Below are 15,797 nucleotides of genomic sequence, written 5' to 3'. Positions count from 1 at the left end.
TGTATACCTAGATTGTACCAATAAACTCAATAAAAAAAAGAAAAAGAAAAAACTAGGATTAGAGGTCCCATTTGCCCATATATTCCCCTGCTGTATATCTTCCCAAAAGAATTAAAACAATCATACCACAGCAATATATTTTCACCCATGTTTGCAATAGCTAATACTTGTAATAGCTAAAATTGGAAACAACCCAATTGCCCATCAACTGGAGACTAGATAAAGTTGTGCTTTGCTTTGTTTTGTTTTTAATAAAATGAAGGACTACTCAACCATAAAGAATGAGAAACTAGAGACATTTATAGCTAAATGGATGCTGTTTAGCTGTACAACAAAAGTAAGTGTCATGGTATATTGGGCACATGTACTTACACCTCCTGTTTTTTATATAGTCTCCTGGGAAGTCCTTCTCTACCAACAATACCTCATACTGGTGAAGCCTGGCTGCCCCCTCCTGGCCCTTTAAGGGATTGTGGCCACTCTAGATCCACTAATACCTGGCATTTACTATACCATGATTGGTACTTTGGGGATAAAGCATTACCCCATTTATCTCCATTGTCACTAATGGCTCTTATTGTGTTCCCTTTCATCCTCAATTGTATATGAATTATATTTTCAGTGGGCCCAACAGTACTGAAGGGGCCCACTGTCAGGTCTTTATTAATACTGCCCAGAGTTCTAGGTTCTTGTGCCTGGAAGGCACCTTCCCAAACCCACTACTCCCATATATTCTCTTCTTTGAATGCCTATAGGAGTTAGCCTAGATTTGGGGTGGACTTCAGGTTCGTCCACCAATCTCTCCATTATTCATCTTGTTACGAAAATTGAGAACCCCAAATCTGATGTCGTTAATTTTACCTGGAATTATGGTTTACATTTTAATTACAATGGCAGCACCCCCTTATGGAGTGCTTATTGCCTGTATTTCCTTTCTTCTGGCACCCATTTATACTCCATTTAAAAGATTTATGGTGTTTAGCTATACATCTTTCTTCAGTGTCAGAATCAGCAACTACCAACATGTAGATACACTCAGATGGATTGCTATTGACCATGTCACGATCTCTACTTCCCATTTATATTTTGGTCCTCACTAAGGAAGCACCTATTTTCACTATTTATAATTCAGCCACTCCTCATTACCAAACTTTTGAGGTTCTTGATATTACCTTGCCTGCAAACTCCACATGGTTCAATGTGTCACTAATAATAATATTTCTCAATTAAATATTATTCATATTATGGTGCTCAGATCAATGGCTGAAACCTGGCTCCCCAACAATCTTACATATGACTGAGTGTGAAACATTGCTCTTGAACAAATTGCCTCAGTACTTATACATATTAGACAAAAACAGGTGTTGGGTATTTCAATTGCTACTATTATAGCAGCAACAGCATTTTCAGGTACATCAGCCACAGCAGCTGTCACTCTCATTCCTTCCAATCTGGCCACAGTATGAACAGCTATTTTCAAAATGTTACTTCCAAGCTTTAAACTCAAGCCAATATTGATGAGGAAAATTTTCAAACTGGGCAATCTCAAAGCCACAGTATTATGGCTCAGTGACAAGCTCTTTTGGATACATAGTAGGCTCAGCTGTGATGCTAGTTACCATTCCATGTGCTTCACTCTGATTGCATTTAATAATTCTTAATCCTGGAACAATGTCCAGCGTATGCTCGATGGTGTTAACATGCTGATATCAATTAAAAAATCGCCACTATCCACGGTCATATATAGGCGCAGTTATATAAACTTCAACAAGAAGCTTATACTTTAGATCATCTCAATGATATTGCCTATTCGCTCAACCCTGACAACTAGTTCTCTGGTCTCAACCTTTGCATTTGGATTCCTATAGCTACTGGAATAATCTTTTTTTCTGCTCTTTCTTGCAGTCCTAGGAGTGCTCTGTATGCTTTTCCAATAGATCATCCATGCCAAAACCATGATGACCTTCCTATAGCAAGCCAAATAACTCCTCTACTATAAACTCACACCACTGCTCAATCAAAATTATAAAAAGGTGAGTTTGCATTGTCAGTCATGAACAGCGACATAAGCTGCAGCTGGATAGAGCCAGTAGGAACTGGTACAGTGTTTACAGCCCCCTTTTTTATATGTAGCCTAGCTTTTTGTTTAATACAACTATTACTCTCTCTATTTATCTATGTTTTCACTCTTTTTTGACTATACTTCCCTACTGGGCTTTTACGATCAATCTTTTAACAACTGTTATCTTACACTGGTTCCATATTCACAAAATATAACCTAAATGACTCATTTTGAGGACATTGAGTTACTCATATACATTTAAAATGTATTATATGCCTGTAAAAATCTCTCCTGTGTACTTTTAGAAGGAGATTAAAAAGAGAAAAGGTAGGGGCCAGGGATTTAGCTCTGCGGTTCGGTGGCCTGCCTTGCAAGCAAGCGCAAGGACCTGAGTTCAATACCCGGTACCAGAAAAAAAAAAAAGAGAGAGAGAGAGAGAGAGAAAAGGCAGCATCTAATTTAGGTCTCTGAAATAAGGTTGTGTGAGTGGCCTGCCCAACCCTGGTGCCATGCTCCACACAAAGCTTGCCCCAAACAGAAATTTTGCCACATGATACTGCATTGATCTGAGGGTACCTAATGATGCTGTTACCCATCCTAGAGGATATCTCTTGATATCTCCTCCCTTTTCTGGATAGAAGGAGCAAGTGCCTCTTGTCTTCAGAGCTTTTATATGCTAGCATTTATTTTCTAGAGGCTTGGAAGTGTCCAACAACTGAAAGAGTAAGGAAAAAAAAACCTGTTTACAGAAGTTTGTAGACAGGGAAGAAGGAAAAACAGTGATAAACTATGGTTCAGAGAGAAAGGGGTTGTCAGAAACTGTTTCTGAGACGAGATTGACCGAAGCAAGGAAGGAAAAATGAAAGCCTTTTGCTGAATTTACCAAAGTTGTATTTCCAATACCTCTTTTTATCTCCTGGCTGGCTCACCAAGAGAAAATGTCACTGGACTGGGTCGGAGAGGTTCCCACAGCTAAAATGTGAAATTTAACCCACCCTAAACAAAGAATTCTTGAAAGTTTGCTGACTCACATGGTAGAAGAAGAATTTTCAGGATGTGTCAGTAAGTGCCACTGGAAGTGTTTATTTGGCAGAGAGTTTAGAATACACTTAAAGTACAGAGTGTGAGCATTCAGAGAAATGAGATACCCTACAGTTTGGAACTGTGGATCTTTATGTAGTTTTGGTGGTTGAAATCTTTACAATTTGAAAATCTATATAGTCTTGGTTTTGGTATGGTGGGTGGCAGAGTGTGGCCCACCCACAGTAAGATAATGATCCATTTACAGGGGAAAGTCTATTTGCAGGTGCAAAGGTGGTCTCTTCACAGGGTATAGAGTACCATTTGCAAGTGAAAAGAGCATGCCCAGCCCTTTTGCAAGTGAAAGGGAATTTCCCAGGCTTTTTACTTTCTGGGCAAATATAGAAAAGAAAACAATTAAACTAAGTTTCGGTCTTGTAGCTACAGATTTTATCTTTAAAATTGTGATTTTCCTTGTCTCTTTTCTGCTTATTTTTTTATTTCATCAGTCCTATCTCTTTAGGTACTAAATCAAAGTCAGCTTTAACTACAGGTAGAAGAGTAAGCCTGGCTTAAACTTGTGGTAAATTGCAAGACAATGTTTGGTTTTTCCAGCGAAATAAACTATATTTGCTTATTTATCCATCAATACTTCATCAATCCAGTATTCCTTTTTGTTCTAGTAAAGTCACCACTTGAGAATGTACAAGTACCATAACAGACTGTCCCAAAGTAAACATCTTTGCCACTTATAAAATAACACAAATGGGTTTAAATGCTCAAAGTCAGAATAACCATTCTTTTCCTTTCTGTTCTAATTGTTTAGAGAAATAAACTATGGCTGCAATACAAGAAAATGGCTTTGAATCCAGCCCTTTCAGAGCAGCATAGAGATTTGACTATAAATTCAAAATTAGAAATTTAAATTGAGCAGAAGCCTGCTATGCTCAGAAACTGTCACAATCACCTCTTTTTTTTTTTCCTTTTGTGGTAATGGGGATCAGACTTAGGACCTTGCACTTACCAAGTAGGTGTGGTATCACTGAGCTACATTTCCAGCCCTAATCACCTCTTACATAGAGGTAATTTGATATTGACAATTGCTTTTTTATTACACATTCAGTTCCATTTCCCTGTTTTAGTTGAAACCCAAGGTTATTTACTTTTGCTTGCAAATTTAAAATTGATTGGGAGATAATTTATTTTCACAAACAGACAGGACCAGACAAAAAATTCACAAAAAATCAGAGTTGAACCATACCACACCATTAAACAAAAAGACTTAATAGATATCTACAGAATGTTTCTTCCAACAACAAATTACACATTTTTCTCACCATCAAATAGACTTTTCCCAACATAGATCACATCATCTGCAAAATTTATGCTTAAATAAATTTCAAAAAATTGAAATAATCCCATGCATACCATCATATCATAGAGTAGGAAAAGGGGGCCAGTAGGTAGGAAAAGTAAGACAAGGCCTCAGGAAGCCTTCTGGCCAATTCGACCAGAAAGAGTTAAACCTTCAATAAAGGAACAGGAAGAAAGCTAATAAGCTTGTCAGACAGGCCTAGCCACTCCTTCCCACCTTTAATAAAATGCAAAGGGGACAAAGGGTGGCCACTTGAAAGACAGCTCTTATTTAGTATATAAAATATGCATACATCCCTTAAATTTAATTGCTAGCTCAATTTTTGTATGTAAGGTCTCTTCTCACCAACCCATAAATTCTAGAGATAAGAGTCTTGACAGGGCAAGAAAAAAATAAAATAATAATCATTTAAGAATGAACATGTAGGGCCAGGGATTTAGCTCAGTGGCACTGAACCTGCTTTGCAAGGGCAAGGTACAGAGTTCAATCCCTCGTATGGCAAAAAGAAAAAAAAAAAAAAAAAAAAAAAAAGAATGCACATGCAAGTGGAGCCAGGAGTGAAGAGTCTTGGGGCCTATAATTCATCTATGATAGCCCACAAAACCAGTCTAGTTATGGCAAATTCCAGGTAGGGGAGAAAAGCCTTGGCACCCAATAAAAGCAGCCAGGAGCAAAGGGTCCATGGATCTTCAATCTTTCTGGAGCTTCCTTCTCTGACTTATTAAGATAGTTCTCAATCTTCTCCTTTTCCCACACTCCAGTGATGTGTCCAGTAAAATGTCTTCCATTTCTTAAAATTTTTATCTTTAATTTGTGACTGATACTGAGTTTACAATCCTGATGAGCAGCTTAGACAGGGAAAGCAGTGGAGCTATTGCTGCAGTGCACATCTCCAGATGCAATAAGTGTATAGAGAAACCAGAAATGAAGAATTATCTGAATGTGATCACTATGTATGACAAATATAGTTTGTACTAATAAAAATGGTAACAAGAATACTCTGGAGGAAAGACAGCGTGTAAAACAAGTGGTGCTGGGAAAAATGGATAACTCTGTACAAGATTGAAACTGTCCCCATATCTTTCATCATGTACTAAATTAAATCAAGATAGATAAAAGATCTAAACATTAAAACAGAAACATTGAACCTACTGGAAGACAAAGTAGGTAAAACACTTGAAGCCTTGGGTGTAGGAAAGTATTTTCTAAACAAAACTGCAACTTCACAAGAAATAACAGTAAGAATCGATAAGTGGAATTACGCCAAATAGAAAAGCTTCTCTACAACAGAATCAATTAGTAGATGAAGAGACAACCTTCAGAATGTGAAAACGCTTTCATTAACCATTCCACAGAGGACTAATATCTGGAATACATAAAGAACTAAAAATAAATGAACCAGTCGAGAAATGGGCATGTAAAATGAAAAGATATTTCACAGAGAAAGAGTTGCAAATGGCCAATAAATATATGAAAAAAATGCTTAACATCTCTGGCCACTGGAGAAATGCAAATTAAAACAACACTAAGATTCTATCTTATACCACAAAGAATGGCAATCATTAAGAATTCAACAAAAGGGCCGGGGATTTAGCTCAGCGGTTCGGTGGTCTGCCTTGCAAGCGCACGGACCCGAGTTCGATCCCCAGTACAAAAAAAAAAAAAAAAAAAAAAAGAAATCAACAAAGAACAAAAGAAAACTCCTACACTGTTAGTAGAAATGTAAGCTATTACAACTGTTAGGAAAATTATCATGATTAGGTACATGATGCAAAATGAAGATGAAGATAAATAGTGAAATAAATAAGGCCCAGAGGTCAGAACTTCTAGTGAGCAAAGACCCTGAACCTTGGGACTTGCCAGTACTTTAATGAGCACAAAGTAGTATGTGCAGTAATGATCAGAGGTGCTGATGCAAGAGAGGCCTAGCAAGAACAGAACAAAGCATTCTTGCAAGAAGTGAATCTTAGATTAATGGGAACTTGTTCTTTCCCTTAGGTTAATATTAACTTTTTATAGAGGATGAACAAGAATCATGGGGTCTTCAGCTGCAGATGTTATCAGCTATACAGTTTCCATAGTAATCATTGACTTGGGTTAGTCTTGGCCATGGCCAGTGGCCCGTGGCACAGAGTTCTTTCTGCATGCCAGCTGCAGCCAAAAAGCTGTGCACTTAAACCTCAAACCAGTTCTGAATTATAAGTATAAGCCAATTGTACTAAGATAATTGAATATAATCAAAGCCTGCTCAACACTATCTTAAGGTGGTCTCCTATAGAAATCAGTATGTATATTTGTCAAAGAACTAAAATCAGAAATTGTGTATGACTCAGCTGTCCTCATGCTACATATCTTCCTCAAAGAGCTTAGACTTCATAATATAGTGATACACACATACTAATATTTACAGTAGCATAATTCATAATAGCTAAATCCTGGAATCTATCACCATATGATTTGGATAAAGAGAATGCAGTATCTATGTTTAATAGAATACCACTTGGCTATAAAGGACAAATTTAAGTCATTTGTAGGAAAATTGATGCACTTGAAAAATATAATGTTGAGTGAAATAAACCAGACACACACACACTTAAACATCATATGGTTCCCTCATTTGAGTAAGACAAAGTACAAAGAGAATACAAGATGCATTCTTGTAGGAGACAAGGGAATGGCTCTTTTGCAAATGAGAAGGAGTCCAAAAGACCAAGGGCGTGGGATGACAGGGAACATAAGGAGAAATAAGTACAATGAAGTTATGGTATATACAAGAACCTCAATGAATGTAAAGATTATATGGTATAAATATGTCAAGGCTAATAATATCAACAAGAATGAAAATGGGGAATGGGGAATTGAAGGAGGAAATTAGGAGGGGGAAGAGAAAAGGGGATTAAAAAAAGAAACAAGCTGTACCATGTACATGCACCTACTCTCCAAGATAACTCTAAACTGTATGTACAGTGGACCCTCAAGTTACTACCAGCCTGACATGTGAACAACTTGGGTTACAATTGGAAGTTTAGTTTTAACTTATGAACAAAGTACTGAAGGCCCAAATGCTGGCCACTTGTGATTCCATATGGTCTCACACACAGATTTAATCCTTAAAGAGTTCTGGAAGGAACCTTTCTAATATCTTTCCAGTATCGTTCCTTTGTGGGTTTGAGAAATCCTGGGCCAATGGCTCTCTAGGGACACTGAGATCTGCCTGTATGTAGGAGAGAGGTTTTGAAGGCTGTGTTCAGGAGCCTGACACTTCAAATGAACAAGTTCAGTCACAAACAGCCCTCAGGAACAAACTAGTTCATAAGTCAAGGGTCCACTGTACTGCCAACATGTACTAAAAAACGAATGAACTTGCATCCTTACCTATATCCTATACAGAAAAAAAACTCAATGTAAATCATATACATATACGTGTGTGTATGTGTACATCACAAGGCAAAGTATTAGAGGAAACTAGGAGTAAATCTTAATGACCTTGAATTAAGCAAAATTTTCTCTATTTTAGCAAAACCATAAGTAACAAAAGAAAAACATATAAATTGATTTTTAAAATTAAAAACTTTTGTACTTCAAAGAACACCTCCAAAAGAATGAATATATGACCCATGAAATGGTAGAGCGTATTTTCAATTCATGTATGTAGTTACAGGCTAAAAGATTTCCATTCAAGAGGGCTCAATCCAATCTTACTTGAAATCTACAAGCATTAATTTTAGGATATAATTAATATATATAAACATTCTCACTGCATTTTTTTCAGTACCAGGGATTGAACTCAGGACCTTGCTTTTGCAAGGCAGGCACAGTGCCACTGAGCCAAATCCCCAGCCCCACATTGCATCTATTTTTGAAAGTGTAAAATCGCTTGATACAAAAATAAAAGTAAAAATGCCCACATAGGACACCAAAAGTATGATCTGCAACATTTAATAAAATTTAGAAAATTTTGGCTAATTTTTTTTAGCATTTTCCAGAATCTATTATCAATTACGCTGGGTGAAGTTCTCTATGGCATATCTCTGTAAACAAAATAATGGAGCAGTCTGTTTGTCTCCGGTGTATATTTCAAAATTCAGGGCATGAAACGCTCTAAAATTGATAGTACTCATCTAAAGCTACTATTATATTAAGAAATTCCAGGAACACATAAATCATGTTTTTGAAAGTACTTTTTATTTTAAAGCATCACATCATTTGATTATCAATAAACAAAGCTACATTTTCATTATATTTTTATAGAGTGAAGACTGGCAAACAAGAAACAGGATAAACTAAAGAAAAAGGTGTTGGTCTTTAGAAATAATAAGTAGTATGGAACTAAAATACAAAACTTTTTTCGTGAGTTAAGTGATTTAGATGATGTCTCCTCTCTAGAAGTCTTTAATAATATTGTTAAAGATGTCTCTTGTTATGTTTTGTATCTGCAGTGTCCCTTAAGAACTCATATATTGAAGGTTTGATCCCTATGGCAGTAATAAGTGGAAGTGAAGCCTTTTGAAAATGACTGGCTGACAGGGACTCTAACCTCATCAACAGCTGAACCTATAATAACTTACTGATGAATGCATATTATAATGGGTTTGGGCAGGTGCTTTGTTGCAAAAGGGAGCTTTTGCTATCTTTGCTTACATGCCACCATGAAGTGAGCAGCTTTGCTCTACCATTCTCTCCCCATTGTGACTTTGTTTGCTACGGGCCCACAGTGGTGATGCTAAGCTACATGGACCTCTGAAACCATGAGCCAAATGAAATAGTTTCTTCTTTTAAACTGTTCCTTTGGTACTTTGTCACAACAATGGAACACTGATTAACATATCCATTTACTTGATATTTTGTATTTTTTTATGGAATAGAGGCATAGAAAATATCCTCTCTGCTTGCATTAATATATTCAAACAAGGTATGACTAAAGTGAAACAGAAAGGCCCACTATCAAGAGACAGTGGCATGCACAGTCACAATCTGTCTTAAAAATGGGAAAGCCACTAAGTTTTCTTTTAGTAAAAACCTGTGGAAAACATATCTTGGGCAATAAGTGTCAACATACTTTTTAATAATTAATTAAAATCTGAGCTCTATTCAAAAGCATGCCCTTTTAACTTTACTTGCTATCCCAGTTCCATGACAAAACAGGCATATTTCACTGAAGTAAGCAACTCAGAAACATAATTTCATCCTAAGAATGCAGTTACATAAAGAACTTGTTAACAATGCACCTACTGCTTTTTATGGGGTGGGTCATGTAATCTGATCACTTCATGTGCAATGAAAAACTACATTTAGAATTCTGGAAAGCTTGTGAATCAGTACACAGAAGTTTCTTCTACAAAAGAATGGGAATGTTATAGTTACCATATAAAATTACAATGTTTCACATATCAGACTCATTATCTGCAAGTACTGTTTGATCACAATTTCATATAAAAAACATACATGTTCTTGTTCACTAAAACTAATGAGGCAATTTTGGAACAAGAGACAGATTCACTCACACTCTCTCTCAATTTTGTACTGGTGAGCTGCAGAAACATTTAGGTTGCTATAGTATCAAAAAGGAAGGACATCTTCTTTGTAAAAATCATTAAGGTACAAAAAATTTCTTGGGAGATAATACTATTCCATGATATTTATTTAAAATTTTATCATAACCTCCCATTAGCCTCAACATAATGTTCATATTTTAATTATGTATTCATTTTCATTTTACAGAAAATATCACCTAATCAACTTTAAGCCAATTTCTTTTGAAACCAAGATAATATTGCTATTTGAAAAACTTATTTCATAAAAGCAACAGGGACTCATTTTTCAAGATGCTTAAGGCAGAATTCTTAAGGCACAATGCTTTAGGTTCAGGCTTGCTGATTTGCTTGGGCTTCTGCTTCCTGAAAACAAAAGAACAAAACAAGTTAAGTATAAATAACACAAATCAGACCTCTACATGTATTTTGTTTCAATTATATAAGACCAAATTACAAAGATATTCAAAAGCAGAGTAATTAAGTCCAGAAAAGTGCTCATAAATTTTAATAGAAAAACTATAATATAGAAACTACTGTCTAAAATATATGATTGTGAATCCTGATATGTCATCTTTATTGGATTAAGAAATGCCTAGTAGATTAGTAAAACACACCCCTTGTTTCTCAGTGGATCATGGAGGAATTACCTTAGGTACTAATATGGTTCCTCTTCTGTTCCTCTGTTGCACTGTCCCCCTGCTATGCTTTTCTGTTGCCATGAACTAAGCACCTTGTCTCTGCCACACTTTTCTGCTGAGATGCTTCTGCCTTGGAGCCAGCTAACCATAGACTGGAATACAGAATCCCTGAGCCAAATTAAATCTATCTTCCTTTAAATTGTGGGGATCAAGTGTTGTGTCTCAGTGACAGGAAAGCTGACACAAGACACATAATGAAAGGCTGTCTAATCATTATTAATGGTTTGAAATTATTCCATAAATGCAAGTGATTTAGAGTGTAAAATTGGTATTTTAAAATAACTACTTTCTTTCTCAGGTAATGTTTTACAAAAATCAAGAGATTGTAAATATTGTTACCTAATGTTTATAGTAAGTTGAATTTTGTTTAACTAACATTGTTAAGAGAATGTGCTATTCATTAAAATATTGTGGCTTTTATGTTTCGTGACCATAGGCAGGAAAATAAATAAGGTTGTCTCTTTCCTTTGGATAGTGAGTAATCTAGGATTCGAATGCTGAACTACCTATGTGCTTTGGCTCCCAACATAATACTTTACACATAGTAATTTTTATGGATAGTTTGGTGAACTAAAGATATGTGGTAAGAGTGAGTCTGGCAAAAGAAACACAAGACTTGAGTTGTAGAAATCAAGTGTTCCAGATATTAACACTCTAAATACCAGCCAGTAATTGAATTGTGGCAATCTTAGGAAGAGTCAAAAGCAGCTAGATATTCCAAAATGAGATTAAAGGAAGGGAGAGGAGAATTTCTAAACTTTTTTAAAGTTGCTGACATAAAATATGGCTATGAAAATAAATATATCTTATACCTTCATTACAAAATTTGTTTCATTTTATGGAATAGACCTACACCTACAACAATTCCCTCACACAATAAAACACATTTTATACTAAGACTCACAAAATGTTTAACCTATTTAATTGAAGAAGCAGCTGTACTGTAACATAAATAATCCCTAACATAAAGTATTTCTTTCTATGAGTATGCAACACTTCTAAGTAATCTGTAATTTTGGAAGCAGCCTGGTTCCCTAAATCACATCCAATAGATCTTTGCTATAACTTATTATAAATTATATAGCATTCAGTATCCTTCTTAATGAAAGAAATTACTACTACAAACATACAATTCTTTGTGATTTGTCTATAGAACTCATCATATATAAACCATTTATTTTCCTAATTATCTTTTATTAATAAAATGTTTAAATATATCTTAATCTTTATTATTACTTGAAAGTAAGCAGTCAATATTTATAGAATCATGGTTTATCTGATCAATCAGAAGATTTTAGAAGCACCAATATAGGTTATACTCCCCTCTACTCATAATTTAAAAATCATTCTATAAATTCTATAAATTGGTTTGCGTCAGGTAATCCTAATTTCAAATTCTAGCTCAGCTACTGAATTATTATGTAACTTTGGATAAATTACCTCAAATATCTGAGTATCACTTTTCTCCACTGTAGAATGGCATTAATTACACTTAGCTCATAGGAATGATGTAAGGATAAAATGAGATGTATGGGAAGTGTGTACCTCAACGCATTGGCCACTACATGCATCCTTTTTCCTTCTTTCTTCTCACACCCCCTCTCTTTTTGTCTAGTAACTGAAACAAAGCCTAGAGATACAGTGTGAATAAAATGAAAACTGCATTAAATCTCATAGAAGAGGCCTATTTCCAGTGAAGCCAGTAAGAACAAGTCTCTGACCAGCAACCCCTGTTCCCTCAACATAGTACTGAACATGCCTTCTATAGAGAAGTCAATTTCCTCTTAGAATGAAGATCATTAGGTTTGTGTTTTAGTAAAAGTGTCAATTAATTCATTTCATATCTCAAAATTATCACCTCTGCAGCAATGCCAGCGATAAGAAATGTTATTTCATTGCAAATATAGAGTAATTAATAATTTTACGTTATCTTTTTAATGCACCAACTATACAACACATAAAAATTAGACTTCCACAGAAATATTCCATGCTTTATGAAAATATTTGCTACAGATTACTTTTAAATATCAAGCTGTGCAGTGAATTCATTTTTATTAATTTTAAATGTAATGACTGCACATTGTAATTATTTTAAAAATAAAGAATGGAAGAAGAACATGTATATTGGTTATGGTTCCTTTCAGACTTTTTTGTTTAATGCATAAATTTTAAATATAATTGAAAAAGTATCCTGTAGAAACAACTCTATCTCATTTTTAATACATTCTTTCACAAACTACACTCTTTCCTTCTTATCCATACAGGCTATATTTCTAGTGAATGCCTGAAACTACAGATAATACAAAACCATATATATGCTATGATTTTTCATGTACAAGCATATCTACAGTAAATTTTAACTTATAAATTATGAACAGTAAGAGGTTAACAATGATAACTAGTGATCGAACAATTATGACAATATACTGATAAATTTATGTAAATGTAGTCCTCTTTCTACTGCCATGATTCAGTTAGTATATCCAGAATAGATAAACTGTTCAAAAGAATGATTCATGTCCTGGATAGGATGGTGGAAGATGGTGAGATAATTTATCACACTACTCAAAATGGCAATTTAAAGTGTATTATTTATTCCTGGAATTTTACAGAAACATTCTCATAACATAGTTGACCATGAGTGACTGAAACTGTAGAAAGTGAGACCTTTGATAAGGGAGGTTTGGGATAGTGTATCATTCTTTCATAATACTATGAATTCATTGAGTGGATAAATTATTTTTTGTTGAACATATTGTTGGACATTTAATTTTTTTCCAAAGTTCATAATATACGTAATACTTTGATTTATATTTTTGTCTATTAAGTTCATTTAGCTGACATTCCTGTTAAAGATTTCACTTATTTATAATTTAAGATTATAAAATACATTTTATTCATGTTTTTAATCAGTAAGACTTTGTTTCATGTATAGATTCTTTCATTAAAATGTAATACCCAAGAGGAAAGTAAGTAAAAATATAAATGTTTTTTTAAGTTCATATACATAATTCCCCTTCTGCTTTAAAAATGGAGTACTAGTTTATACTATACTCAGTATTGTATTTGGTCCTTATGTTTCAATGTACTCTTTTTAGCACCAAGAATTATTTTATTTCATTTTTGTTAATCTCACAGATTAAAATTGTATTTCATTTTACCACATTTCTTTTACCATCAATATACTTTTTCAATGTGGATTTTACAGGTGCATTTCTTATTTGATTTATTTTATTTAGCTAGTTCTTTTTTCTCAGCTTAATGTCCCATTAAAGGGGGAAAACTGAAAATTGAGCTGAACAATACAAACATAATATCAACATCAAATTTATTACCTTTAGTCTTGGAAAAAACATATTAAATATTATCATTAAAAATGAATCATTACTTATCAATCCATTCTACATGTCCATTGTCATTTCCAGACCCATCTGGTTAGCTCGATCTATCAGCTCCCCTTTGTCCAATCCTTCATAATGTCCACTGTTCTTTCAGATTAAATCACATCTTAAAATACTGAAATCGTATCGTTTTTCCCTATTCTCCATCGTGGCTTCTGCATTTCTGTAGAATATAGTTAAAACTATCCAGGACAGCAATCATAATCTGGTTCCAGCCTAGCTAGCTAATTTAACCTCCTCTATTAATGTCTTCTGTTCTGAAGTTACATTGTATTACACTCTGCTCCTAAATATCATTATGTAGAGCGACCCCCCAATGCAGTGGTTTCTGCTGCTGTCTCTGTGAAACATACCTTAGCATTACTTTTTAAGTCTCCCCAACAGCTCCAATGCCACTCCTCTGTGAAAGCTTTTACAATTGCCTTAGTAGGAATTTATGATTAGTTCTTCCAAATTTCTACAAGTCTTTACAATATCTTATAGAATTTACCACAGTATGTCTTAAATTAACATTATTTATAGCTGTATTTGTTAAATAATTATTTGCAAACAAATCTCAAGGTTATAAACACTTAGAATGCAACAAGTATGCTACATTTGATTATTTTTCCCACCATTAATGTTAATGCTTGACACTCAATAAGTTGTTTATGAATGAATAAATGAATGTTCGAATTCCAATTTTAACTCAAAGGGAGTCATCGGCCACAGGTAACAGATTTTCTAGATTATTTAGATTATTTCTTTCATACCTCCTAAAATCTGCACTAAACTCAGTGACTTAATTTCGATCTTATTAGCTCATTTAACCAAAGGTGCCTTATCTAAATTTTCTTGTAACACAAATTATACAAAACCTAAAATATAACATTTTATCCTGGGAAAAAGAAAGTTTGTCAAAAAAACAATTTCATAGTGACAACGTTAGCACATTGCATCTAGTGAAAACACAGGAGGTAGAATTTGAATAATCTATTTAACATAAAATCAGATGTTAACAGCATATAATATAGCAGGGAACACACATTTTGATTAAGTCAGCTTGTGTGGAAAAGATCTACTTTTTATTTTGTTTTGTTTTTTTGAGACAGGGTCTTGCTATGTAGTCCAGGCTCGCCTTGAGCTCACTATGCAGCTGAGGCTTGTCTCTAACTTGAAGTGATCCTCCTACCTCAGACTATTGAGTGCTGTGATTACAGGTGTGCACCACCATGCCCAGACTGAGATAAATTCTAAAAGGTAAAGGCATATTTAAACCCAGTTGTAAGACATTTCATTAAATACTCAATTTCATTTTTGCTTTCTTTCTTTTATTGGTTCCCCCCTGGGAATACTTCCACTTGGAAATTTAATTTCTACTGATAGCAAATATTCCCCAGGTTATTTAGCAATTTAGTGACCAGTTTGTAACTCAAAATGCTCTTAGCTAATTTGAATGGATGAATCTATCATTTGCTCTCACACAGAGACAGCAAATGTTGTAAGATGCTTGTTATCCAGAACTATGCATAACTGGAATAGTAGTCTTTAATGCTGCAAATTACTTGTGAAAATGTAATATTGACTGTATTACCTGATGAAGTCAGGTCAACTACCACTTAATTCCTACACACACATGTTATAACTTTATTGTTTGATTATGCACATATGTCTGCCCTGCTTAGGATAAAATGTATGCAGAAGAGGACTATTAGTTATGATGTGCTG

The 15,797-nt window shown here is 34.6% G+C and overlaps 1 protein-coding gene across 1 annotated transcript in view; it reads right to left on the bottom strand.

Moving 5' to 3' along the window:
* Positions 1 to 9,306: 9,306 nt before the first annotated feature.
* The window catches only part of Sh3bgrl (SH3 domain binding glutamate rich protein like), a 45,961-nt gene continuing 39,470 nt past the window's right edge, over positions 9,307 to 15,797 (bottom strand). The window contains exon 4 of the mRNA XM_010612857.3: positions 9,307 to 10,354. Coding sequence (XP_010611159.1) covers positions 10,322 to 10,354 — 33 coding nt within the window. The 3' untranslated portion in view covers positions 9,307 to 10,321. The remainder of the gene's footprint in view (positions 10,355 to 15,797) is intronic.

This window comes from Fukomys damarensis, unplaced genomic scaffold (genome assembly GCF_012274545.1).
Source record: "Fukomys damarensis isolate Sample0158 unplaced genomic scaffold, DMR_v1.0_HiC HiC_scaffold_39, whole genome shotgun sequence".
NCBI lineage: Eukaryota > Metazoa > Chordata > Mammalia > Rodentia > Bathyergidae > Fukomys > Fukomys damarensis.
This window is presented reverse-complemented; position numbering and strand designations above follow the sequence as displayed.